At 36.7% G+C, this 27,187-nt stretch overlaps 1 protein-coding gene across 1 annotated transcript in view; it reads left to right on the top strand.

Moving 5' to 3' along the window:
* DBX2 (developing brain homeobox 2) overlaps positions 1–27,187 on the top strand; it is a 59,361-nt gene that overhangs the window by 23,219 nt on the left and 8,955 nt on the right. Inside the window, exon 2 of the mRNA XM_049783840.1 lies at positions 668–763. Coding sequence (XP_049639797.1) covers positions 668–763 — 96 coding nt within the window. The remainder of the gene's footprint in view (positions 1–667; positions 764–27,187) is intronic.

Genomic DNA, 27,187 nt, shown 5'->3' with positions numbered 1-27,187 from the left:
AAGCAAGTAAATACCACTTTCTATTAACTTTTTGTTATGGAATTGTTCAGAAAGCTATGACCAATTCGGTAATCAATTTTGGGATATAAATTTATCTATATATATCTATATATCAAAGAACTTTGGAATTAAAGTCTTATTTTAATCTTAAAATTAAGCACAACATATTTAAATGTTTTCATGACATGTGTTGTATGACATGATATTACAGTTGATTGCTGTACATTTATTTAAATTTAAAATTATTTATGTTAATAATTCCATTACTCAGTCTAACTGGTCATATTTCAGATGCTTATTTGTTGCATGTTGCCGCATTCTAGGTATTAGTGTGTACATAGGACATTTTTGTCATCACAGATAACACTTTTGACTGTGTTTTTCCTAGGAAATATTTTAAAGGAATATCTGACATCCATTTTTATAATATGACCACACAGAAAAAGAATGATTAAGAGAGGGTTTGATCCACTTGAATCTTTCACAGTTTCCAAATTAAATTACCTCACAGACTATTTTAAATAGATTTTAATATTAGTAACAATTATAAGTAAGTAAGCCAAGGCTAAGAAAATGCAATGCTTTTGCTCAATTTCTTTTGAGAAACCGGAGTTTTGAATATTGTCTGAAAGATGGCTACTAAATGAGATCAATGCTTTCTTTGCAGTGCCTTCCAAACCTTTTTTCCTGAGCTCTCCACCATTCTACTCCGAGTGCTGCGGTGGATCCTGTCAGCGCCCTGCATCCCCCACTGCTTTCCCAAGTAAGTTTTTATGCTTCATCAGCAATGCCTCAGTTATTCTGTAAACCAAAGCAGCAGGATTTAATGGCTCTGGCAAACTAATTGGTAATGTAATGGCAAGGAGCTAATTCCTCACTAAAAATCACAGTGATCCTATTCAAGACGGATAAAGAGATTTATCAAACCTCAGCACACTGAACAATTGTGAGCAGTTTCTAATGGCATTGAAACCCAGAACTGACACACTAAGGAAAGCGACTTGTTTTCCACTGATATAAAAGATCTCAGAAGGGCCAGTTTGGCTCTTTTTTAAAACATGAAGCAATACTCACTTAAAGAAGTAAAAAAGAAAGGAAGGAAGGAAAAGAAATTGCGCTTTGTCAAATTCGCATTCAGTTTAAAATGTGACACAGAAAGTTTCTCAGCATCCATAGAAAATAATTAGAAATTGTCAAAATTTTAACCGGAGACACATAACTTATTTTTATGGTGTCATAAAAAAGCCAGTTAGAGTTGTAGAAAATATTGGAAAGAGAGCATCTTAAATATTAGAACATATTAATAGTGTTTTGGGGATAGAACATGTCTTCAAAAACTTTAGAAAATGTAGAGTTGCATACAAACACAAACACACACACACACACACACACTTTTACAGACAAAGAGAAAACAGATCCACTGAAAATAAATAAAGTTAATATTGAGACTAGGTCCCATCATAATGGGTAGGCAGAGATCTGAGATTATAATTCTGGTGGATGGATACATTTATTTCTACTGCTGAAAAGAGAAAATTGTTCAGGTTAACAGCTCTATCAGGTGAGAGGTGAAGAAGAGTTGGAATTAGGTTAAAGTTCTGGGCTTCATCATGGTTGAATGCAGATTCCTAGTGCCTCTCTCTATGTATTTTATTAATGTTTCAGGACAGCAGTTGCTCAAAAGAATGATTCCTGACAAGTGAGGCAGCAAATGCTTGCCCTTTAATGAGCTGCAAACCTCTGAGCATCTCTTTAGGGGGCTGATACTTTCCCACAGAGCATTTTACATGGCTGGGACCCGGGCACAATGGGTAACAGACCCATGACCAATCGTCACTTTCACTTGACTCATCCACACGCGACCTCACCACGATTTGTCACTGTGCATATGAACTTTAGGAACCATTTCACATGGCAAAGGCTTGGGCAAGGGTCAGTTGCCCCTTTGTATGGTCATAAAGCCAGGCTCTGTGTGTCAGTCTTTTCTCCTGTCTCACATTCCAAGGGAATTTCTGGACACCATTTAAAGCACTTGACTGAAAAATAAACCAGTGAATGAAAGTGACTTTTATAGACTCATTCTAGCTCATCTTCTCCCCGTCCACCTGAAAAGGGATTTAGTGGGCCAGCTGAGTGTATACAGGGACTAGCTGAATACATAGGACCCATTATCAACTGTGGGGATTGTTTATTAACCACGACTGATACACTACTATTTTGGAGGTGACCTATTAATTGTCCATTTAACTAGAATCTATTGAATTCAAATAGAAAAATAGAAACCATGACTAAAGCTTTTACTCGGGCCTTCAAGGTGGTCTGCTATGAGGGCTATTGAAAACTGTGGTGCAAATTAAGGAGACATTTATCACCATATATTAGAGTATTAGGACACCGTTGGAGGAGAGATTGAACTCCATATCTGAATCCAGGACAGAGTGGCATCTCCGTGGAATTACACATATAATGTTATATTCCAGGGGAGAGATTCAAAGAACACACAATTACTTTTAGTTATTTTACTTAAAATGTAATGCTGGTTTTTGTCTTTTTAAATACCTAGCAATGCAGTTTAGGTTACTGGAAATTAAATAAGCCCGAAAATCCCATATAACAGCAAGTATTATATTATGTGTGAGAGTGTATTTATTTTAATGAGGTTTTAAGCTACAAAGTACATAATTTAAGAAATAGAGCACATAAAATAATTGTGAAGACATTTCATAGTAACTTCGTCTTTTGGTTGATTGGACATTTACTATATTTTTTCTCCATATGCTTCTTTGTTGTTCCTCTTTTATACTTTTTTTGTGTTTTGCTCTTTTGGATAACAACTGGGAAGTATTCAGGGATTCCTCCTGGTTCTGTACTCAGGAGGTCACTTCTGGCAGATTTGGGGTAGGGGAAAGAGAGATAATATAGGCTGCCAGGTATTGATCCAGTTCTGCTGCATAAAAAGCAAGAACCTTAAAGACTGTAAGCTTTCTCTGGCCTCTCTTCCTTTATAATTTTAGAATAAGTGTTGAAAAGTTTGCTACCTATTCCTGGATGCATACAAAGTCCTGCTTACCTTATTCTATTTAATATGACACACAAAATCAAAAATTACTACAGTTCAGATAAAGGATAGAGAAAGCTGCACTTAATTTTTCCATTTTCTGAAGTTGATTATTTTAAAATAAAGTATCAACTTTTGGGTTTTGTTATTAATGGTAAGTTTGAAATGGCCTTTGAGTTTTCATGTTCATAATGTTTGTGTATTGGTAGAAAATAGTATTGAAATATTGGAATTATATTACCAATTCCAAATTTTCCATAAATGTGATGCCAACAAAAGTTTAATAGGAGTTCTATTTGTATAGTATTTTTAATCTAATACATCTATCCTATTTTTATTTTCCTTTATTTTAAAGGTAATTTGAATGATACTTATAATGAAGCATTTACTTTCATTTCCCCCATTGTTTACAAAAAGGAAAATGAATAATCTAAGTAATCTTATTCTGTTTTAGCTCAGAAGGCAAAAAAAGAAAAGAAAAAAAAAAGAGCTACATAAGTCATGAAATAAATGGTCCATATCTATTTGCAATAATGTCTTCACTACAAAAATGTAGGATCTGATCAACATGTCCTTGGCTAAGCAAGTGCAGTGTTATTTTTACTTTATTTTTGTGATTCATTTGTTTAAAATTTATTTGGCTTATCTTAAACTGTTGGATTTATGATCGGCTTATACTTGCAATATGGAAACAGTCATTTACATAATACCCTTCTCATATACAATAAATATTTTAATAGGCTACTTAAGAACAACCTTTACAAGTTATTCCATTCTCCAAAGCAGTGTAAGGAAATTCTTGATAATATATACATAAGGTTCTTTTTGAAATAACACATTTCTCAATGAAATAAAAATGAGTGCAAGTAATGTGAAAAATAACCTTTAAAAAACTGCTTCGCTAAGTATCAAAGCCTTAATTATGTACATAGATAATTCAATTAGTTGGATACCTTTTTGTTTTATAACATTAATTTTTATTAAAATTTAATTCAATTCAAGTACCTTCTTTATAATATTATATAGCTTTTTAAAATTTAAAGAACTATAATTTATAAAGTTTTTCATAGTTGACTTTATTTATTTATTTATTTTTATTTTTTATTTTTTTTGGTTTTTGGGCCACACCCGGTAACGCTCAGGGGTTACTCCTGGCTATGTGCTCAGAAGTTGCTCCTGGCTTGGGGGACCATATGGGACACCGGGGGATCGAACCGCGGTTCGTCCAAGGCTAGCGCAGGCAAGGCAGGCACCTTACCTTTAGCGCCACCGCCCGGCCCCTCATAGTTGACTTTAGACTTTAGACATGTTTCAGCATCAATCCCACCACCAATGTCAACCTCTCAACACTAGTGTTACCAGAGTTCATCCATGCCTCCACCCCATTCCCATCCTGCCATAATAATAGGCCCATTTTTAAATTTGGTTGTTATACTTTGAGTCTTATGATTTTATTGTTGTTAACTCTATTGATTGGATATTTAGTCCTGTCTTTCTTAACATCACCAATGCATCTGAGTATCCTTTGCCCATGTCCACCATTATTTTACATCTGACCTCCTCCTCCACTCAATTTTCTTCCTTCTCTTCACTATACTTTTTAAAAGAATGTTCTAGGTAACCCATATTTAAACCATTGCATTTCTTCATGCAATTATTCTTTTTTATGCAATTTTCTAAATACAACTATAAGAGATATTCTGCATTTATCTTTCCCCTGGCTGATGTCATTTAATGTAGTATCTTTCACTTCCAACTATGTTGCAGCAAATTGCATGATTGCATCAACCTTACAGATATGTATTATTTCATTGTATATATGTACCACAACTTCATGATTCACCCAACTGTTGTTGAATAACTAGGTTGATTCCAACTCTTAGCAGTTGTACTGAGTTTTCAGATGAATAGTCTTGTATATATGTCCTTTTCAAAGGATGTCTTTCTGTCCTGGGGATAGATATCCAAAAGTGGAATTGCTAGTCAAACTCAGCTTGATTTTCAGTTTACTGAAAATCCTCCAGACTGTTTTGTTCACAGAGGTTGCACCAGACAGCATTCCCACCAGCAGTGGATGAGAGTTCCTTATTGAAATCTCCACCAACACAAATTATTCTCAGTATTTTTATTATATGCCATTCTGGTATAAGATAATATCTTATTGTTGTCTTGATTTGGATTTCTCTAATGATCATTGATGATGTACATTTTTTATGTACCTGTTGGCCGTCTTTTGATCTTCTTCAGAGAGGTGTCCATTTATTTTCTTTCCCCATTTTTTGATACTGCTTTTAGATTTTGAGGGGTTAATATTTCTGAGTACTTTGTATGATCTAGATATCAATCTTTTATCTGATGTGTTGAGTGAAAATATTTTCTGCCAACTCAGCTGTCTTTTACTTTTAGCCTGTGTTTCTAACCAGGTGTAAGAAATTAATACTAGATTCATAGCTCACACCTTGTACAAGTCAATTCAAAATAGAGCAAAGACCTTGAAACCAGACCTGAATTGGTGTAAAGATTGAGAAAAACATAGGCAAAACACTCCAAGACCTAGAATTCATCATATCATCATTGATACGATGCAATGGCAAAGGCTACAGAATCAAATTTGAACGAATGTTACTATATCAAACTAAAAATTATTTTGTTTTGTTTTGTTTTAAATTTAACGCTTTGAAAACTTTGTACATTAAAAGATTATGTTTATGACAGAGTTTTGAAAATATGAGCAAGAAAATATTCTCTGTGATAAATTATTTTTGGGGGAGATGAATTTTTATTATACAATTTCAGACATTCTTTCAAGTTTAGAAGAACATAATATGATATATAAATTGGAACTTAGAATTTAGTTGAATACAGTAAGAAAGAGACTATTTATTACCTGAATGTAGTCTAGTTCTGTGAGTGTCACTGTCAAAGATGGGGAATGCTGATTAATATTCTTACCACCTGCCTGGTTGCATTCTCTTTTATGTCTCACAGCTGGATGGATGAGAAAACTGAGATCACTGACTAAGGCCTGGGCTTATTTTCAAATGATGTAGCATTTGTTTTAAGATAGAGAAGGAAACCTAAAAATGTTGTCGAAAACATTAACACATTTGTGAAGTAAATTTTGTGCAGCAAGTATGCATCTATATTTTGATTTTATAACAGTGAAAGAAGGAGTGTTTTGTTGACAGATGTCATTCAGTCAGTCAGGAACAGTTTCAAGGAATCTTGTTTAGAGAATAGATTTTTCCAAGTTGATGGCTCTATTCTGCTGCTCTAGGAAGGCAATGAAAGTGTTTGAGTATCATTCCTGTAGTTGGGGCCTTTTTCTCTTTAAATCATCATTAGAAGCCCGAGGAAAATAATGAAATGGCACTGACTATTGATATAGCATGCTGGTCTTGTCTACAGCCCTTTCTCAACAAAAAATACTAGGTAGTGATCAAGTCCTAACTTTAGATTTGCAAAAACAAGTGCACAAGTATAGTCTATTGAAGGCAAGAAATAAATAAAATAGAGCAAAGTAGGAAAGGCTTTGTTTTTAATCATCATACTATGTGTCCACAGAATAATATCACAATATTGGGTTTGCTTTTAGCAATAGAATAACCAGAATAGGGACATGATAATATTCTTAGATTTTGTTTAGAGATCACATACACCTAGGACATTTAGACTTAAAATAAAACTTCAGAGCATGAGGTTGACAATAACCAAAATTGTGAAAGGTCTATATGATTATTCAGAAAGTTTGAAAAGATAGAGATTTCGCCTGAAGAAGAAAAATAGGAGTGAAAACAAGATTCAAGGAAAAATAATTTAAATATTTTTTTTTGTATTTTGCTCAAGTACAACTTCCACTATACTCTATTCATATCCTTTCCTTTATTTAAATTACTTTTCTCTTTTTAATTAAATATTTATGACTTTAAACACCATGGTTTAAAAAATGGATCATAATACAGTTGTTTCTGGCATTAAGTGTTCCAACAACTATCCCACCACCAGTGTAACATGCCTTCCATTGTTTTCCTTTTTCCCACCTATGTCCATGTTTTCCACCCTGGAAGACAAAAAATAATGTCTTTTTATATTGCTTACTACAGCTAAATGGCTAGTGGGACTATGGAAAAATACTACAGAAAAGGAAATACATGAAAATTATTATTTCTCACAATGTGATCAAGTCATTGTTTGAAGGTTTACTAACCTCTTTGTTGCTAGTTGAGCATTTTATATTGTTTTTGTTTATAGAGTTTAATTGACTTCTTTATTACTTTGGTATGCTCCTGCTGGAGTGATATTATTGAGGAATTTGAAGATATTGCTTGGTCCAGGAACTACAGAATATGTAGAACTATGAACTTACATGGTGGTGGGATATGGGTATGATTTCTGAGATTTCAGAAAGTACAAAGGATTGTGGAGAGGATGTCTGTACCTACTTTGAGAAGAGTTTTCAGCCTACAAACCATAATACCTGGAATTTTTGTTTGATGCTGTAGAGATTTGCTGTGAAACTGTGAAGTGGGTCTATTTACATCCACTGGGTGTGGATGAAGCTGAGGGATTTGGGTGAAGCTGCCCTGGCTTCAGCATGATGGGGATCAACCAACCCCCAACTGAAGGTTCCTAAGAATTAAGCAGGATATTGGAGTATCTATACATTTTAGCGACTTTATTTTCTATTATTTTGAGGTTAATTTTGAATCTGTAGAGCTGGGCTGATAAGCTTACTTGTTGAATATAGATGTATTCTCTCTCTCTCTCTCTCTTAAAAAAACTAAATTAATATCAGGACCATGGCAAGTATGTGGTGCCTAACTTTGTTGCTGTAGTGCTCACTGGATATTTCATTCGATATTTCTTTTTTTTTTTTTTTGATAGTTTTTGGGTCACACCCGGCAGTGCTCAGGGGTTACTCCTGGCTTCATGCTCAGAAATTGCTCCTGGCAGGCACAGGGGACCATATGGGACGCTGGTATTCAAACCGATGACCTCCTGCATGAAAGGCAAACACCTTACCTCCATGCTATCTCTCCAGCCCCTCGATACTTCTTTTTATACTGTTTTGGTGTTTCACCTTCTTTTTCCCTTTCATCTCCCAAACCGAGGATGAGGGCCTCTAGAACAGGAGTCTCAAACTCGCAGCCCGCGGGCCATTTGTGGCCCTCCGTACAACATTTTGTGGCTTGCCGCCAGCCTTCAAATATTGCAGTATTCGCAATTATTTGCTTACCGAATAATTTCAATAAAAATCGCATTAGTAAGAAAAAATCGCATTAAACATTCACATACCCCGAGCAGTTCCATTTGGGGTATGCAAATGTTTAATGTGATTTTTTGCGATTGTTTTTCTTACTAATGCAACTTTTTATTGCAAATATTCAGTAAGTGAATAATCGCGCATACTTTGCGCCTAGTGCAGATGTCATTTCCACTGCTCCTGCCCGCTGTCCCTTGCATTATCGGAGGCCTAAGGGAGAGAAGGGAGAGAAGTTTATTACAGAATTAGATTTTGTCATACCTTCATCATGACTTCATCAAAGCCTACAGTGAAGAGGAAGATTGATGACGAGCACAGACAATTTCAGGAAAAGTGGGAGACACAGTATTTCTTTGTTGAGCACAGGGGCATCCCCACATGTCTTATTTGCTCAGAGAAAGTTGCAGTGCACAAGGAATACAACTTGAAATGCCATTATTCAAGTAAACATGCTGAGGAATGTGCAAAATATCAAGGAAATGAGAGAGCCAAGCGGGTTGCCAGTCTTAAAGCATGTCTAATGAGGCAACAAGATTTCTTCAAGAAAGAAACCAAAGAGAATGTTGCATCAGTTGAAACTAGTTCCATGGTTAGTGAGATGATTTCTAAGGCAGGGAAACCATTCACAGAAGGAGAGTTTGTTGAAAAATGCATGTTACAGGCTGCAAGTATTATCTGTCTGGAAAAAAAGGTCAGTTTAGCAAAATCAGCCCTTCTGCCAACACTGTGGAGAGCACATTTCTGATATGTCAAGTGACATTTCTCATCAACTGTGTGAGAAAGCCAAATGTTTTGATGCATACTCAGTTGCTTTTGACGAGGGCACAGATATAACAGACACTGCGCAGCTCACAATTTATGTCTGTGGTATTGATTGCAATTTTGAATTGACAGAGGAGCTGCTCACAATAATTCCAATGCATGGACAGACCACCACTAATGAGATATTCTGACATCTGTGTGATGCCATTGAGAATGCAGGTTTGCCATGGAAGAGGTTTGTTGGAATAATAACAGAAGGAGCGCCATCAATGACAGGGAGGAAAAATGGACTGGTGGCACTTGTTCAAAAAAAAAACTTGAAGAGGAGGGTGTAGAGAAGGCCATTGCTCTTCACTGCATTATCCATCAGCAGGCCCTTTGCAGTAAATGCCCGCCATGTGACAATGTGATATCTGTTGTTTTGAAATGCATCAACCAAATCAGATCCAGGAGCTTAAAAAAACTTGAAGAGGAGGGTGTAGAGAAGGCCATTGCTCTTCACTGCATTATCCATCAGCAGGCCTTTGCAGTAAATGCCCGCCGTGTGACAATGTGATATCTGTTGTTGTGTAATGCATCAACCAAATCAGATACAGGAGCTTAGAGCACAGGAGGTTCCATGCTTTTTTAGAGGAAATGGAGTCAGAATATGGAGTTGTGCTTTATTTTCCCGAGGTATGTTGCCTCAGCAGGGGAAATGTCCTGGAAAGATTTTTTTGAGTTGAGAAAAGAAGTGAAAGCCTTCATGGAGAAGGATGGGAATGCTGTTTCTGAGTTGAGTGATCACAAATGGCTCATAGACTTAGCTTTTCTCGTTGACATCACACATAAGCTGAATGTACTAAACAAGATGTTACAAGGCCTGGGGCAGCTTATCAGTGCTGCCTATGACAACGTGAGAGCATTCTCCACAAAACTTGTGTTATGGAAATCCCAGCTCTCTCAGACAAACCTTTGCCATTTCCCAGCATGCAAGGAACTTATGAATGCAGGCATACCATTCAGTGGTGAGAAATATGTTGATGCTATTTTTAAGCTAGAGAAGGAATTTGATCACAGATTTGCAGATTTCAAAAAGCACACAGCCACTTTCCAAATTATTGTGGACCCCTTTTCCTTTGATGTGCAAGATGCCCCTCCTGTGCTTCAGATGGAGCTCACTGACCTGCAATGCAACTCTGATCTCAAAGCCAAGTTCAGGGAGATTAGTGGAAAAGCAGACATGCATGGGCAATTTTTAAGAAAATTGCCCCCTAGCTTCCCTGAACTTTCCCGAATGTTCAAGCACACCATGTGCCTTTTTGGGAGCACATATTTGTATGAAAAGTTATTCTCCACATTAACTTCAATAAGTCAAAGCACAGGTCTAGACTTAATGAGGGTCTCAACTGCTTCCTTTCTAAAGCCAAATGTGGTTCAGATTTGTGAGAAGAAGCGCTGTCAAGTCTCTGGCAGCAAGGAATAGGCAAAAGATGCCATGTTTAGAAGAACTGTTCATGATCTTCACTCAATGTTCTATTTATGTTCAGAAGAAATAATTAAAACTTTTAATGATGATATTTGAGGACCTTTTTCTGTGAAATCCCTTATACGGCCCTGCCTCACCCCAACTTTGCCTTCTGCGGCACCCAGGTAAATTGAGTTTGACCCCTGTCTAGAAGGACTCCACCCATTTTCGGCATATTTGATTTTAATTCCATCGTATTACTTTTCTCTTCTTCAAACAAAACCACATAACTGTAACTATCTAGTGGGATATAATGGAGGTACCATCACCAAACAGCTATAAGATCATGAAGTATTAAGCTAGGCACAGAGAGGACCTACTCATTCTAGAAGCCCCAAGGGTGAGGGTGGAGGCTATGGGAGGCAGGATGGGAATGGGGGTTTAGGGAGGACAATTCAGTGGTGGGAATTCTCCTGACTCAATGTTATTATGTACCTAAAATACTACTGAGAACGATATGTAAGCCACTATGATTAAAATAAAAATGATAAATAAAGGAAACTAAATTAAATAATGTAGGACTTTTTGAAGTCAGGGGAAGTGTTGTCTCCATCTTATTTTCCCTAATGATTGCTTTCACTATTCAGGGAGGTTTATTATTCCATATGAATTTCAGGAGTTTTTGATGCATTTCTTTGAAAAATGTCATGGAAGAAGGGCGCAGAAGCCATCTTGGGCCATGGTGTTTCCAGCCGCCTTAAACTGGATTTCATCAGCGTTCCTGTTGGTGATCCTGCCTGCTTCAGAGGTGGGTCGGGATGTACGCGCACTGATTCCTATTGGTTTCTGTCGGGAGTCAGAGTTTTTGATGCATTTCTTTGAAAAATGTCATGGAAGAAGGGCGCAGAAGCCATCTTGGGCCATGGTGTATCCAGCCGCCTGAGACTGGATTTCATCACTGTTCCTGCCAGCGATCCTGCCTACTACAGACAGTTCTTGGCTGGCTCTGCCCTCCTGCTGTGCCTTGGATGACCCTGAGGGCTTGAAGGGAACTTTTTGCTTTGCTTGTCTGTCTTCCCTGAATACTTGAAGCTCTCCTCAGAGGCCTAGGAAGGGCACCCCCCAAAAAAAAATCTGTCACCTAGAGGCTGCAGAAGAGCATGGCTGCTCCATTTCATGGCCACACACTCTTTCTAACCAATGCACCCCACCACAACACGCAGAAAAAAATCACACTACAAGTATGACAATGGGGAAACCTCGCAGGGAAACATCATGCACAGAGAATGAAGACTATAGCTTGGGTGACCTAAAAAATTCCAACCATCTGATTAACCTCTTGGATAAGGAACTTAAAATAGCAATATGGAAGATGTTGGTAGAACTCAGAGAAAGCATAGATTGATCTGGACAGAACACAAAGACAGAGATCAGAAAACACCAAACTGAAATAACAGATCTGAAAAACATGGTAGCTCAACTAAAAACCTCAATGGATGGCCTCGCCAGCAGGGTAGCAGCAGCTGAGGAGAGAATCAGAGTACTGGAAAATGAGATGCAGAAAAACTCAACACAACAGAAGAAATTGGAAAAGAACCTTAAGACAAACGATCAGGCAATGGAAAACCTACTCAAGGATTGCGAACAAATGAAAATAGAAATCTTTGATAAACTCAACAGAAAGAACATAAGAATCACTGGAGTTCCAGAGGCCCAGGTAGGAGATCCCCAGGAAGAATCAACTGTCAAAGACATCATCAAGGAGATACTTTCAGAGTTAAAGAATACATGCAATCAAATCCTGCATGTCCGAAGGGTACCAGCTAAAAGAGACTTGAAGAAAAAACACTCCAAGACACATCCTCATTACAATGACAAATCCCACAGATAGGGATAGAGTACTGAAAGCAGCAAGATCAAAAAGGGAAATTACATTCAAAGGAGTATTCTTAAGACTTACAGCAGACATGTCACAAGAAACTCTCAAGGTGAGAAGACAGTGGTGGGATATTATGACAAGACTGAATGAAATGGATGCCTCACCGAGAATACTGCACCCAGCCCGACTTATGTTCAGGTTTGAAGGAAGGATACATAACTTCATGGATAAACAACAGCTCAGAAACTTCACAGATGAAAAACCAGTCTTAAAGGAAAAACTGAAGGCCTACTTTAAGACAAGAGAGACCAACAAACACAGCAAACTTATCTACAAAGATGACATTAAATCCTATGACAATCATCTTCCTCAATGTCAATGAACTAAATTCACCAATTAAAAAACACAGAGTGGCAAAATGGATCAAAAAGATGAATCCAACCTTCTGCTGCCTACAGTTTGTTCTGAATAATCAGAACAAACATAGACTCAAAATCAAAGGCTGGAGGAAAATTATACAAGCAAACAGCACCCTTAAAAAGCTGGGGTGGCCATATTAATATCTGATGACACCAACTTTATCCTCAGAGAAGTGGTAAGGGACAAAGATGGACATTTTGTACTAATCAATGGATATGTGCAACAGAAAGAAATCAGATTTTTAAACATATATTCACTAATGAGAGACCAGCAAATTATCTAATACAATTACTGACAAATCTCAAAGACGACATCAATGATAACACAATAATTGTGGGAGACCTCAACACGGCCCTGCCAACACTTGAAAGGTTGACCAGACTGAAACCCAACAAAAACATACTAGCCCTGAAAAGAGAAATGGAAGAAAAAGGACTAGTAGACATATATAGGACACTCCATCCCCAAAAAACTGGATACACATTCTTCTCCAATGTACATGGGTCACTCTCCAGGATAGACCATATGCTGACACATAAAACATACCTTCATAAAATCAAGAGGATAGAAATCTTGCAGGCTAACTTTGCTGACCAAAAGGTTCTGAAATTAGATGTGAACTACAAAGCCACACAGAAGAAAAACTTAAACAATTGGAAATTAAACAGCCTGCTACTGAACAAGCAGTGGGTCCAGGATAAAATAAAAAAGGAAATCAAAACTTTCCTAGAAACAATTGATAGTGAAGACACAAACTGCCAGAATCTATGGGACACAGCAAAAGCGATTCTGAGAGGAAAATTTATAGCTTTGCAAGCATGCATCAGAAAGGAAGAAGATGCATACCTGAATAACTTAATGATGCAGCTCACAAAATTAGAAAATGACCAACAAAAGGAACCAAAAATAGGGAGACAGAAGAAAATAACAAAACTGAAAGCAGAAATCAATGAAGTGGAAACCCAAAGAACAATCCGAAAGATCAATGAAAGCAGAAGTTGGTTCTTTGTGAAAATAAACAAGATTGATAGACCATTGGCAAAATTCACAAAGAAAGAGAGAGACACCTGATAACCCGTATTAGAAATGAAAAGGGGGAGATCACAACAGATATTGCAGAGATCCAAAGGGTAATCAGAGACTACTTTAAGAAACTTTATACTACTAAACATGAGAACCTAGAAGTAATGGATAAATTCCTGGTTACTTATAACCTTCCATTGGTTAAGTAAGGAGGATGTAGCATCTCTAAACACCCCCATCACTATGGAGGAAATTGAAACTGTAATCAAACATCTGCCTAAAAAGAAAAGCCCAGGCTCAGATGGATTTAGTAATGAATTCTTTCAAACCTTTCAAGAGGAATTAATACCAATCCTAGCCAGGCTTTTCCATGAAATTAAAAAAACAGGAACACTCCCAAAAAGCTTTTATGAAGCCAACATTACCTTGATATCAAAACCAAACAGAGATGATGCCAAAAAAGAAAATTAGAGATGCAGAGAAAGCATTTGATAAGGTCCAACACCCATTCTTGATCAAAACTCTCTGCAAGATGGAAATGAAAGAAACCTTTCTCAATCTAGTTGAAGCCATTTACCACAAGCCAATGGCAAATATTATCATCAATGGAGAAAAACTAAAAGCCTTTCCTCTAAATTCTGGTACAAGACAAGGTTGTCCGCTCTCACCACTCCTCTTCAACATAGTACTGGAAGTACTTGCTATAGTGATCAGGCAAGAAAGAAAAAGATATCAAGGGAATCCAGATAGGAAGGGAAGAAGTCAAGCTCTCACTGTTTGCAGATCACATGATATTCTATTTAGAAAACCCTAAAGACTCCACCAAAAAGCTTCCAAAAACAATAGACTCATATAGCAAGTTGGCACAGAAATTAACACAGAAATCAATAGCCTTTTTATACATCAATAATGATAGGGAAGAGATGGAAGGCAGGAAGGCAATCCCACTCACAATAGTGCCACACAAACTCAAATATCTTGGAGTCAACTTTTCCAAAGACCTATACAAAGAAAACTATAAAGCCCTGCTCCAAGAAATAAGAGAGGACACACAGAAATGGAAACACATACCATGCTCCATGGATTGGCAGGTTTAACATCATTAAAATGGAAATACTCCCCAAAGCATTATATAGATTTAATGAGATCCCTCTAAAGACACCCATGACATTCTTCAAAGAAGTGGATCAAACTCTTTTGAATTCATCTGGAATAATAAACACCCTCGAATAGCTAAAGCACTCCTAGGAAAAGGGAGTATGGGAGGCATTGCTTTCCTCTACTTTAAACTGTACTACAAAGCAATATTTATCAAAACAGCATGGTATTGGAATAAAGACAGACCCTCAGATCAGTGGAATAGGCTCGAGTTCTCAGAGAACATTCCCCAGAAATACAAGCACCTAATTTTTGACAAAGGAGCGAGAAATCCTAAGTGGAGCAGTGGTGCTGTCAGAACTGGTTAGCCACTTGTACAAAAGCGAATATAGACCCCCAGTTAACACCATGTACAAAGGTAAAATCCAAATGGATTAAATACCTTGATATCAGACCTGATACCATAAGGTATAGAGAACAACACGTAGGTAAAACACTCCATGACATTGAGAGTAAAGACATCTTCAAGGAGGAAACTGCACTTTCCAAACAACTGGAAGCAGAGATAAACAGATGGGAAAACATTAAGCTGAGAAGCTTCTGCACGTCAAAAGAAATAGTGCCCAGGATACAAGAGCAACCCACTGAGTGGGAGAAACTATTCACCCAATACCCATCAGATAAGGGGCTAATATCCAAAATATACAGGGCACTGACAAAACTTTACTAGAAAAAAATCTAATCCCATCATAAAATGGGGAGAAGAAATGAAGACACTTTGACAAAGAAGAAATAAAAATGGCCAAAACGCACATGAAAAAATGCTCCTCATCACTGATCATCAGGGAGGTGCAAATCAAAACAACCATGTGATACCATCTCACACCACAGAGATTGGCACAGATCACAAAGAATGAGAACAATCAGTGCTGGTGGGATGTGGAGAGAAAGGAACTCCTATCCACTGCTGGTGGGAATGCCATCTAGTCCAACCTCTATGGAAAGCGATATGGAGATTTCTCCGAAACTGGAAATTGAGCTCCCATTCGACCCAGCTATTCCACTCCTAGGGATATACCCTAGAACAAAAGAATCCAATACAAAAATCCCTTCCTCACACCTATATTTATTGCAGCACTATTTACAATAGCCAGTCTCCGGAAACAACAAAGATGCCCTTCAACAGATGAATGGCTAAAGAATCTGTGGTACATATACACAATGGAATAGTATGCAGCCGTCAGGAGAGATGAAGTCATGAAATTTTCCTATACATGGATGTACATGGAATCTATCATGCTGAGTGAAATAAGTCAGAGGGAGAGTGATAGACAGAGAATAGTCTCAGTCATCTTTGGGTTTTAAGAAAAGTAAAAGTCATTTTTGCAACAATCCTGAGACAGTGAGAGGAGGTCTGGAACTTCCAGCTCAGTTCATGAAGCTCACCACAATGAGTGGTGAGTGCAGTTATAGAAATAACTACACTGAGAACTACCATAACCATGTGAATGAATGAGGGAACTGGAAAGCCTGTCTGGAGTACAGGTGGGGGTGAGGTGGGTTGGAGGGAGATTTGGAACATTGGTGGTGGGAATGTTGCACTGGTGAAGGAGGGTGTTCTTTACACGACTGAAACCTAATCACAATCATATTTGTAATCAAGATGTTTAAATAAAAAATTAAAAAAAAAGAAAAATGTCATGGGTATTCCTATAAGGATTGTATAAAATCTGTAAATATTTTATGGTGTATTGTCATATTAATGATGTTAATCCTTCAGACCATGAGCAGGGATTGTTTTTTTTATTTCCTTTGTCTTCTTTTATTTCTCAAATTAATGTTTTGAAGTTTTCTTTATTTAGCTTTTCACCTCTTTAGTTACATTGACTCTTGAGTACTTGATTTTCTGAGGCAGTATTTTGAATGGGATTTTTTGTTTTCTATAATTTTCTTCTGTTTCATTATTTGTATATTAGAATACCATGAATTTTCTCACCGTGTACCTTAAATATCACTGTGTAAGATTTGCTGTTATATATTCTAATAAATGTCTGTCATTAAAAAAAAAGAATACCATGAATTTTTTATGTTCATTTTGTAAGTGTGCAACTTAACTATAAAAGTAAAAGTACTATAAAAGTTTTGAGAGAGGGAAACTGTTGACTTTGATGGCAGGAAATGCACGCTGGTGAAGGTTGTTATACATAGTATGATTGTAAATCAATCATAAACAACTTTATCTGTGAAAAAACCTGTAGTATGAACAATCTTGTAATCATGATGTTTAAATAAAAAATAAAACTAAAAAAGTATATCTTTTCTAAAAGTTTTTTGTAGTCTTTAGGATTTTCTAATTATTGTATCATGTCATCTGCAAATCATGATTCTTGACTTCTTCTTTTTCTAACTGCATGATCTTGATATATTTTTCTTGCCAAATTGTTATAGCAAATACTTCCAGTAGTATTCTATAGTAAATAGGAGTGGTGAGAGTGGGTGACTTTGTGTTGTGCTAGCTCTTAGAGCAATGACATTGTTTTTCCCCATTGAGTATAATGGTGCAGTAGGCTTGTGGTAATTGGCTTTGACTATATTGAGCAAAGTTCCATCAATTCCCATTTTGTTGAAAGTGTTAATCATGAATTGCAAAGTGGTAATAATTAATATGGTATTGTAATACAGACAAATCCACAGGTCCATGGAATAGACTTGAAAATTCTGAGACAGACCCTTACATATATGATCAAGTAAAGGGGCAAGAAATACTATGTGAAGAAATTAAAGTATTTCAACATATGCTGTTGGAAAAACTTGTCAGCTACATCCAAAAAAGTGAACTCATACTTCTTTTTAATTTCATGAACAAAACGCAAAGCAAAGTGGTTTAAATACATTTATTTGATCAAACCCAAGTCATGTAAAGGACAATGTAGGTGAAAGACTCATAATATTGAAGCTAAAGGCATCTTCAAGGATAAAAATTCAATGGCCAAGCAGGTAGAAAAAGCAATGACAAATGGGACTACATTAAAATAAGATGCTTCTGCACCTTAGGTGAAATGGAGATTGGGATATAAAGATTGCTCAGATATTGGAAGAAATTATTTCACCCAATATCTATTATTAAATAGAGTTAACATCTATGCTATATTAGGCACTAGTAGAGCTAAATAAGGAAAAATAATCTAAACCCATCATAAAATGGAGAGAAGAAACAAATAGAAAATTACTTTTCAACTAAGAAATATTGATGGCCAAAAGGCACATGAAAATTGCTCCTCATCATAATCATCATGATGCAAATCAAAACAACAATGAGATATCATCTCATACCATAGAGACTGGCATAGTGTTCTTTGTTCACAAAGAATAAGAACAACTAATGATGGCATGGATGTGTAAACATGTAAAACTGTAGTAAAAATGTCAACTTGTTCAGCCTTTTTTGGAAAGCAATATGAATATTCCTCATAAATCTAGAAATTGAGCTTCTATATGCTCCATCAATACCACTTCTAAGGCTATAGCTTAGATGTGTTTGGCCCAAACACACAATTCAGAAAAGTCCTGTACTCATGTTTATTGCAGCACTATTCACAAAAACCAGAACCTGGAAACAACCCAAGTGCCCAAGAATAGTGGATAAAAAACTGTAGTAATTATGCATAATGAAATACTATAATTTATTCAAAGGGAAGCAAGAGTTAATTCTGAATCTTGTTGCAAAAAAAGATGAGCTTATATACTAGAAGCAGTCCATGTTTGATGAAATTTTATTCCAAGAAAAAAAGATTCAGCACTTGAAATAATATACATTTGATTAAATAGTTAATAAAGATTTTTGATATTGTAGGTGGCCTGTTGGAATTCTGGATTATTGTACTTCTGAAAATTTCTATACAGGAGAAGCTAAAAGTCATTGTAAGAATAAGAAAAGACAATCAAGAATCCAAAGTTTTCTCAGTGATAACACCTAGATTCACTTTTATGTATGCAGAAAGCTCCAGGACAAGACAATTTATAGGAATTGTATATAACCTCCTAAAAGCCATCTCTGCCTTTTTCTCTTTAGTGCAACCTGTGTTCTCTTTTGAACACATAAATCTTTTTCTTTCTTTACATTTTGTAAGTGTTTCTTAAATAAATTTATACTTTAGTAAAAATAAAAATAATAAAAAAGGATATTGCACTTCTATTTCTGAAAGATTCTCCGGTAACCTCTGAAAGTTTTAACTATTGTGATTTAAGTGTTTTTAAAGTATGTATAATGTACATTACACTAAACATTTAGGCCAGAACAGGAAATGCATAGCAAATAGATAATGACCAAGGGTAGTACTCAGCAAGAATGGCAAAAAACAATACTGGGCATAAAACCATTTACAGAACTTCCTGAAGCAAGGTGTGGGTAATTTTAGGACTATGAAATTGCTTCAATGGGATCAATAACCCAGTCATTCACATGAGTTAAGGTGAGTAATCACATCACACACAATACTGGCACACATTCATTAGAGGCAGATTCACTGCATAACCTATAAGACAAGACAAAGCTGTAGCTGTCCTATGTTGATATAATGATTAGAAAATAAATCTAATGCATCCCCTTTGTTGCCTAGGCCTTGATGACTATTAAATAGCAGTGTATTGTCTTCAACGTTAGGACATTTTCTAGAAATGGAGGCAAAGGGAGAGAGTTTTTCACTAGTTTACCTGATTCTGTTTTTGTCTGTTTTAATAAAAAAAAATCCTCTACCTCCCAATATATTATTCACACACAATAAAAACTCTTACATTTTTACTATCTTTCATAAAGCTCATACATATGTAATGTATGTAAATACCTAAGATATGGTTTTTGATGGTCTTCTCAGGATTCAGGGAAGCATGCCTTTGAAAATTTTCTGTCCTAGACTATTCTGCCATTTTAATATGTCTCTCGACTCTTAAAATTTCTCTTGCCCTCTCAAAAAATACTGACGTTTTAAGATGTTAAATTCCGGGTCCTCTTTTAAGATCCTCCTTGAAATTCTTCCCATTCTGAAACAAGTTATAACTGAAAACTTATCTCAGTTACCCCTAGTCCTAGTCTATCTTCCCAGTGTATCTTTGTGTTTATCTTTCTTTTCAAATCCATGTTCTCTATAGAATAACTATCTCATTTGCTTGTCTCTGTTTGTTTGCTTGCCTATTTTCACTCTGGAAAGGCCTGTGTTCTCTTAAAAAAGCAGAGCTTTATCTCCCCGCACAACTTTCTGAGTAAATTGCTATATACCCTACCTTGCTTCACACACACCAAAACAAAAGTGAGTTTTTTATCTAGTGTTCAAGGACTTTATATTACTGTCTGTTAGTATTTATCTCATTGTATTGTGACAGTTTGAATTTTTTTCTTGAATCTGATGTATGTAAAACAATTTGATATACTGTAAAAAAATAAAAGACTTTTCTTAACTGCCTTAGAAGACTCCTTAGAAGATTTCTGTAGCCCCCTCCCTCCATTCCTTCTGTGTAACCTTACTTACAAGAAAGACCCTCTCATTTCTGGGAGGGGTTTTGGGGAGGTAACAAAAGTTTTGGCCTGAGGGGCAAGGGGATTTGCCTGGATGGAGGTTTGAGAAGGAGGCAGGAGAAGAGATGGCTGAAAGACAAGTTAGAATGCAGGGCTGAATAGGGATCCAGTGTCAATGGTTATGATAGACCACACATGTTGGCTAGGGCAATTAAAGTTGTTATCTCCTGAAGAAGCCTGCCTGTGAATGGATTTTCTCCTCCCCGTCACCCTAAATCTGTAGACCCACCAGCTGCTAGGGGTTGAAGACACGTGGTGCAGGGCTGAAGGAGAAAGGCTTCCATTCACCTTCCACCACCATCCAAGCCCATCCAAAGGGCCTCCTAATTATTTAATTCTACAATTTCTACAATGTTTCTTGTTTTTCTTATAAAAAAATAAGAACTAAAATGAAGAATGTATAGACATAAATTATTTATATACAGGTATACAACAATGATCTAGTTTAATATTTGCTTTCTAACAGTTTTTTCTGCAGTTTATTTAATTATAAATTTATTATATACTTAAATAACATGTGTATTATAGCATATTATTTTTGATTCTACCTAATACTTATAACCCTTGTTTTTTTTTTACTTCTTTTTTTTTTTTTTTTTTTTGGTTTTTGGGCCACACCCAGTAACGCTCAGGGGTTACTCCTGGCTATGTGCTCAGAAGTTGCTCCTGGCTTGGGGGACCATATGGGACACCGGGGGATCGAACCGCGGTCCGTCCAAGGTTAGCGCAGGCAAGGCAGGCACCTTACCTTTAGCGCCACCGCCCGGCCCCATAACCCTTGTTTTTTTAATATATATAAAAATATTTATTTAAGCACCATGATTACAAGCATGTAGTTGGGTTTAGTCATAAACAGAACATTCCCCTTCACCAGTGCAACATTCCCACCACCAATGTTTCCCTCCCTCCCCCCACCCCTGCCTGTATTCAAGATAGGCATTCTATCTCATTCTTTAACATTGTCATACTAGTTGTTAGTGTATTTTACTAACAGCATTCACCACAAGTGGTGAGCTTCAAATTTTGAGCCAGTCCTTCCAGCCCTTCCAGCCCTTCCAGCATAGCCTTCGTTCTTAATGGTTCTTTCTGTTTTGTTTGGGCCACACTCTGATGCTTAGGGGTTATTCTTGGCTCTGTGCTCAGAAATTGCTCCTGGCTTGGGAGACCATATGGGACACCGGGGATCTAATCGAGATCTATCCTTGGTCAGCCATATGCGAGACAGATGCCCTACCACTGTGCTATTGCTTTGACCCTTCTTAATGGTTCTTAAGATTTCTTTGAGTAGACATAGCATAATGTATTTAGTATCTTTACCCTCAGACTTATTTTTCCCATAATAATGATGGATCTTGTACATTTGCAAATTAAGGATGAAGAAATCAAAATGCCATGTGATAAGGACACCTGGAATGTAAGGAGACAGTTACCAAAGGATGCTTGCTAGTTTAGATACAGACTTTTCTAGACTAGCAAAGAAAAAATCTATAATCACAAACTGGAGCTCTTATTGTGTTTTAGCTTGATCAATCAGACTGAAGAAGCATTATGGGACAGAAGAAGGAGTCAAGAATTTGCATTTAGAAGAGCTCCGTGTCCTTTGTATACTTTTGGATCTTAGCACTCTAAAAACTTCTCCATATTATTCCTATATGAATCAAATGATAACAAGGAAACAGAATAGATTCATAGGCTCCATACCCTTGCTTTGGGCACTGCTATTTTATTTTGCTCTTTTAAATCTTTTAGATTTTAAATTAGAGCAATACTAATTAAACTGTAAAAGATGTAACTTTCTCTAAGTCACAAAGACAAATCCAATTTTTTACAGACTTAAAAGTTCTTTATCAGCATGCCGTCTCTCACTTTCTTGCCATGACCTCTCAGAAAGCAGCCTGTGTCGCTTTTGCCCTTTGGCCCCAGCAGCCCTCAGCTCGCCTTCCAGCCCATCCTGGACCATCCCCTGTGGACCATTCCTCCAAACTCCAGTCTCTTCAGCTAGCCTGCCCTTCAGTTCTTCACACCTTCCAACCTTGTTTCTCTTGCTCTGCCACAGCTGGCAGCTCACACAGTGTTCTGCAGGGGACTTTTTGCAAATAGCCTTGCTGATGCTTTTTGGGAACAATCCAGGCTGGAGAAGATGTGGCCACACCATATGGCTTTCTATTACCACATTCCACTGGAGTAAAAAAGAGGATATATCAGTTGCTGAAGATTTCATAGAAGAGGTGGGGATATCCAAAATTTTGTGATCGTGTAAACCAGTGTTGTCTTGCTCCATTTTCACAGTAGCCAGTGTATTGACATCTATCGATTTTACCATAATGATTTGACAAGACTTACCAAAGGCTGGTGCTGGACCTTGTGGGATAAGTGAAATTGCAATAAAGGTGTCAGACAAATGTGTGCAGGATGCAAGAGTAAAGAATTCTCCCTCAAAAGACCCTTCCAGTGTTGGTGGAGACAGATAAGCCAGTGTTGGCAATCCAAGTCTTAGGAACTGTTAAATAGCTCAGTGTTCAAAATGGCTATAGATTTATGGACAGAAATGACACTAAAGTAGGTTATCTTTGTTCACCAGACAGCTATTAAGAGAAACAACCCCTGGAAGTCATTGTACAGCCTTGGAGATATAGAAATTGTGGAGTTAGAAATTATGAAAGAACAGAAAGGTCTAAAAGCTTCTAAAGTAACTGGGCCAGAGGGAAATACTAGTGTAAAGCAGCCATTATGCCCCCAATCAAGATTGGTTCTAAGGATTCAAACTTCAGCCTCACCCAGCTAAGGCCCCTTCAGGCAGGACAGAATCAGGCAATGAAGGGCAAAGAGCTGAAGTCTCAGAACAGCGTCCTAGATGCTGTATCCTATCATGCTTCTGCAGAAAATGCTTTGTGAGAGGATCGAGGCCCTTTACCCAGCTGCAGCCTATCAAGGGCATGAATCAATTATGGATGTCTGTCTGTCAGTGTTGTAAGGAAAACCTTCTCTCTAATGCTCTAACACCATCCATTTTGACCTTGGAGTGTTCCCCTCCTGTATTTCTTTCAGATTTGTACTATGAGATAGTCACCCCCTGCAACTGAGCTGACCCCATGAAGCAGCTTCTTCGAGTGGATCTTTGACTGGTGATTCTGATCAGCAGCTTCGGGATATCATCATCATCCTGACTGCTTTTCATTAACACATCACTTCCTTAGCCAGTCACTGTCTGTTATTTTCTCCAAATCGAAGAGGGGAAATTGTTGCCATACACATATAAAATCACTTTTCTTTTTCCTTTCACCTTTTCTGAGTTAAGTAGCACAGTACCCTTAATGATGTCAACCCTGACCCTCAGGTGATTTATGTTAAACTCTGACTAATAAAAGTGGCAGGGGAAAGCTTAAGATCCAAGATGTTTGACACTCCTGGCAAAAAACACGATTTTGACTTGGTCTGATTACTTGTGCAAAATTGCAAGCTGAAGTCCTCAGAATTAGGCTACAGAATTTCTGAACTATGTAGTTATGTACATTTATAGAGGCAGTGACAATTCCAGGGCAAAGGCCACCCACACACACTCAGCACTTTACATGGGTGTGACCCATGACAAAGTAGGGTTATTGCCCCAATAATTCGCTGTAGGAATCTGGTCCTGGGCTGGTGAAACCTTTTCCTTCTCAGGATTTTCACTGAGCACTAGTGGTATTGGTGTCATTTGGATCTGTCAACCTTCAGAAAGTGTTTTGGAGTGACTTGCAACCATTTTTAGGGATGATGATAAGTAATATAGCCCATTTCTTAAGGATAAACTCAGGTCTTTGAGGACACTTCCAGAAACCAGGTAGTCCTAACAATGACCAACAGAGACCAGAGCCTTATATTATTGTGCATGGAGGGAACAGTGACACAGCCCAGGGACCTGTTATACAGGAACTTTTGCTGCTACTCAACTGTACCCTAGCTTCAAAAGAGCAGGAAAGGAAAGACAGTGGCATTTTCTTCCAAACTGGGTGGTTTCTGCTGCTCTTCTGAGACCCTGCTGTCTCCATTTTAATTCTAAATACATACAATGATGTTAGCTTTCAGTAGTGTATGCAATGTGTTAATAAATGTTAACCAAGAAAATTTTTAGTTATTGAAGAGAGAAGAATAAATCATAGGATATATAATGTTAAAGGAACTCATAGATCCTGAAGAGTCTGAAAGCACTCGGTAAAATATTTGTCTTTATTTAAATAGTAGATGCAAAGATAACGAAGAATAAAAATAGAAAAAGTGTAATGAAAAATCTAATATAAAATTAATTTCCTGATTGTAAAGAAATAATATTATTTAAAAGATGCACAAATTACTTTTAAAGCATCAACTATTATATTTTCTATCATAGCAGGAGTGTTGACAAAACCTTTGTAAGCTAGGAGATGTAACTAATAATGAATATATAGCTATAAACCAGCAATCATTAATCATATTTATCACTTAGGATAGATACTCTTAGATGGTATATCCTAATACTATCTGTTACTCAAAAAAGCTTATAATCAGAATGGCATAAAATTAACTTTTTTAAATTAAATAATAAAAGCTAATGAATTCTCAAGTTTAAATTGGTTAATCAAAATAATTTGGTAAATTATAAAAGACATTTTATAAGGGTAGTATATAAGTTTGTTTTATATATTGTGGAATGTGATAGCAAAAATCAGTGAATAAGCACCACAGTGATATTCAGGAAAATCATGGTCTTCGAAGATTTGAATGTTACATGAGGTAACATCATAAACTCCACTAATGAAGATAATTAGTAGTTGCTGTAAAAGCAGAGACACTAAATATTACAATTTTAATTGGATTAAAATCAAAGTAAAATATGCATCTTCAGACTAAAGCATATCAGAGACCACATAACAGAGAACAAGAAAAGTTTGGTGTGGGGCAGAGTGATAGAGTACAGTGGGTAGATCTAATTTCAATCTCTGGCACTCGTATGGTCCCCTGAACACCACAAGAAGTGATTTCTGAATATTACCAGCTTTGGTTCCCAAAACAAAATTTTAAAAAAGCAAATTTGTATGACTTATTTTCTGCCAAACAGTGACTAACAAACTTTCACAGTTTTGCAATTAGGGGAGTGGTTAGTGAGCAGTGTGACGTATCCCTGAAGATCAGTCTAGTCACAGAAACAAACAAACAAAAAAATCCCTTAGGAAACTGACCGCAATTTTCTTCACCAGAACTCAGAAAAGTAGCGAAAGTTTTATAACAAAAATTATGTATAAATATACAATGGAATACCGCATAGCTCTAAGGAATGCTGCAGTCGTATAATCTGTAGCTACATGAAAGATATTATATTAAGTAAGTATATTAAGTAAGTATATTATATTAAGTAAGGTATTATATTAAGTAAAGTAAGCTAGAAGAGGAATAAATATAGAATGATATCACTTATATGTGGTATTTAGAATAACTGCATTAAGAAATACAATGGTCTAAATGGGAGTTGTGTCCAATACCTTTGTCCCCAGAGTATATTGAAAAGAAGAAAAGAAATGAAGTGGAAGGGGAGAAACACAAAGAAAGGATGAGGGCCAGGGACCAAGCAGTTTCCAGGTATATTGGTCATGGTAAAAAAGGACAGAACGAAACAGCCAAGCCAAAGACAACAACAATGGAATCAAGAGACCCAAGCCTTAACAGACTAAATTTAAAATTGGTGTGTTATACTGGCAGGCTGGGATGCAGGGAAGGTGGTATGGGATGGACTTGGGGAACATTGGAGGGAGGTGGACAATGGTGGTGGGATTGACCCGGATTTATTGTATGTAAACACACACACACACACACACACAACAACGAAGGACTTAGTAGATTACAGTGGTTTTAATAAAATTAAAATATAAAAAATAGTTCTTTTTCCTGAGGTTTCTTTGTAGAAAAGAACCAATTCCATGTCAGTAAAACCACAGAAGTTCCAAGAAGAAAAAAGTAGAATATAAACATTTAAAATGCTTTCATTATTAAAATGCTTAAAGTATGTATGATAAAGAAATAGTGACTCCTGTTATCAAAGTCTAATGGTAAGACGTGTTTTCATGATATGGTACTGGTTAAAATAATGGGTGAGAATATAGGTGAGAATTAAACAAAATTCCATGAGAGAAAGAATAGAAAGGGCATCAATAAAAGTAGACCTTTGTAAAATCTGGACTTTATTTGATTGTAAAAACAATGGGATTTTTAAGTAGATATTAATGAAAAAAGAGGGAGAAGCCAGTGTGAAGATGAACTGGAATGTGGTGTAATTCAGCTATAACCTGAGAGACCAATCAAAATGTGTATCAAGATACCCTCTCAGGAATACTCCATCACACTAAAAAAAAAAATCCAGTAAATAGCCTACTAGATTTTATAGATTATGAGAGTGATAAAATACATATGTATCTTGTCATTTTTTTAATTCTTTATTTAAACATCTTGATTACAAATATGATTCTGATTACGTTTCAGTCATGTAAAGAACACCCCCTTCACCAGTGCAACATTCCCACCACCAATGTCCCAAATCTCCTTCCATTTCACCCCACCCCCACCTGTACTCCAGACAGGCTTTCCTGTTCCCTCATTCAGTCACATGATTATGGTAGTTCTCTATGTACTACATACCATATTTTCCAGCATAT

The sequence above is a fragment of the Suncus etruscus genome, chromosome 11 (genome assembly GCF_024139225.1).
Source record: "Suncus etruscus isolate mSunEtr1 chromosome 11, mSunEtr1.pri.cur, whole genome shotgun sequence".
NCBI classification, from domain to species: domain Eukaryota; kingdom Metazoa; phylum Chordata; class Mammalia; order Eulipotyphla; family Soricidae; genus Suncus; species Suncus etruscus.
Note: the sequence above shows the minus strand (reverse complement) of the source record. Positions and strands in the feature narration are given on the sequence as shown.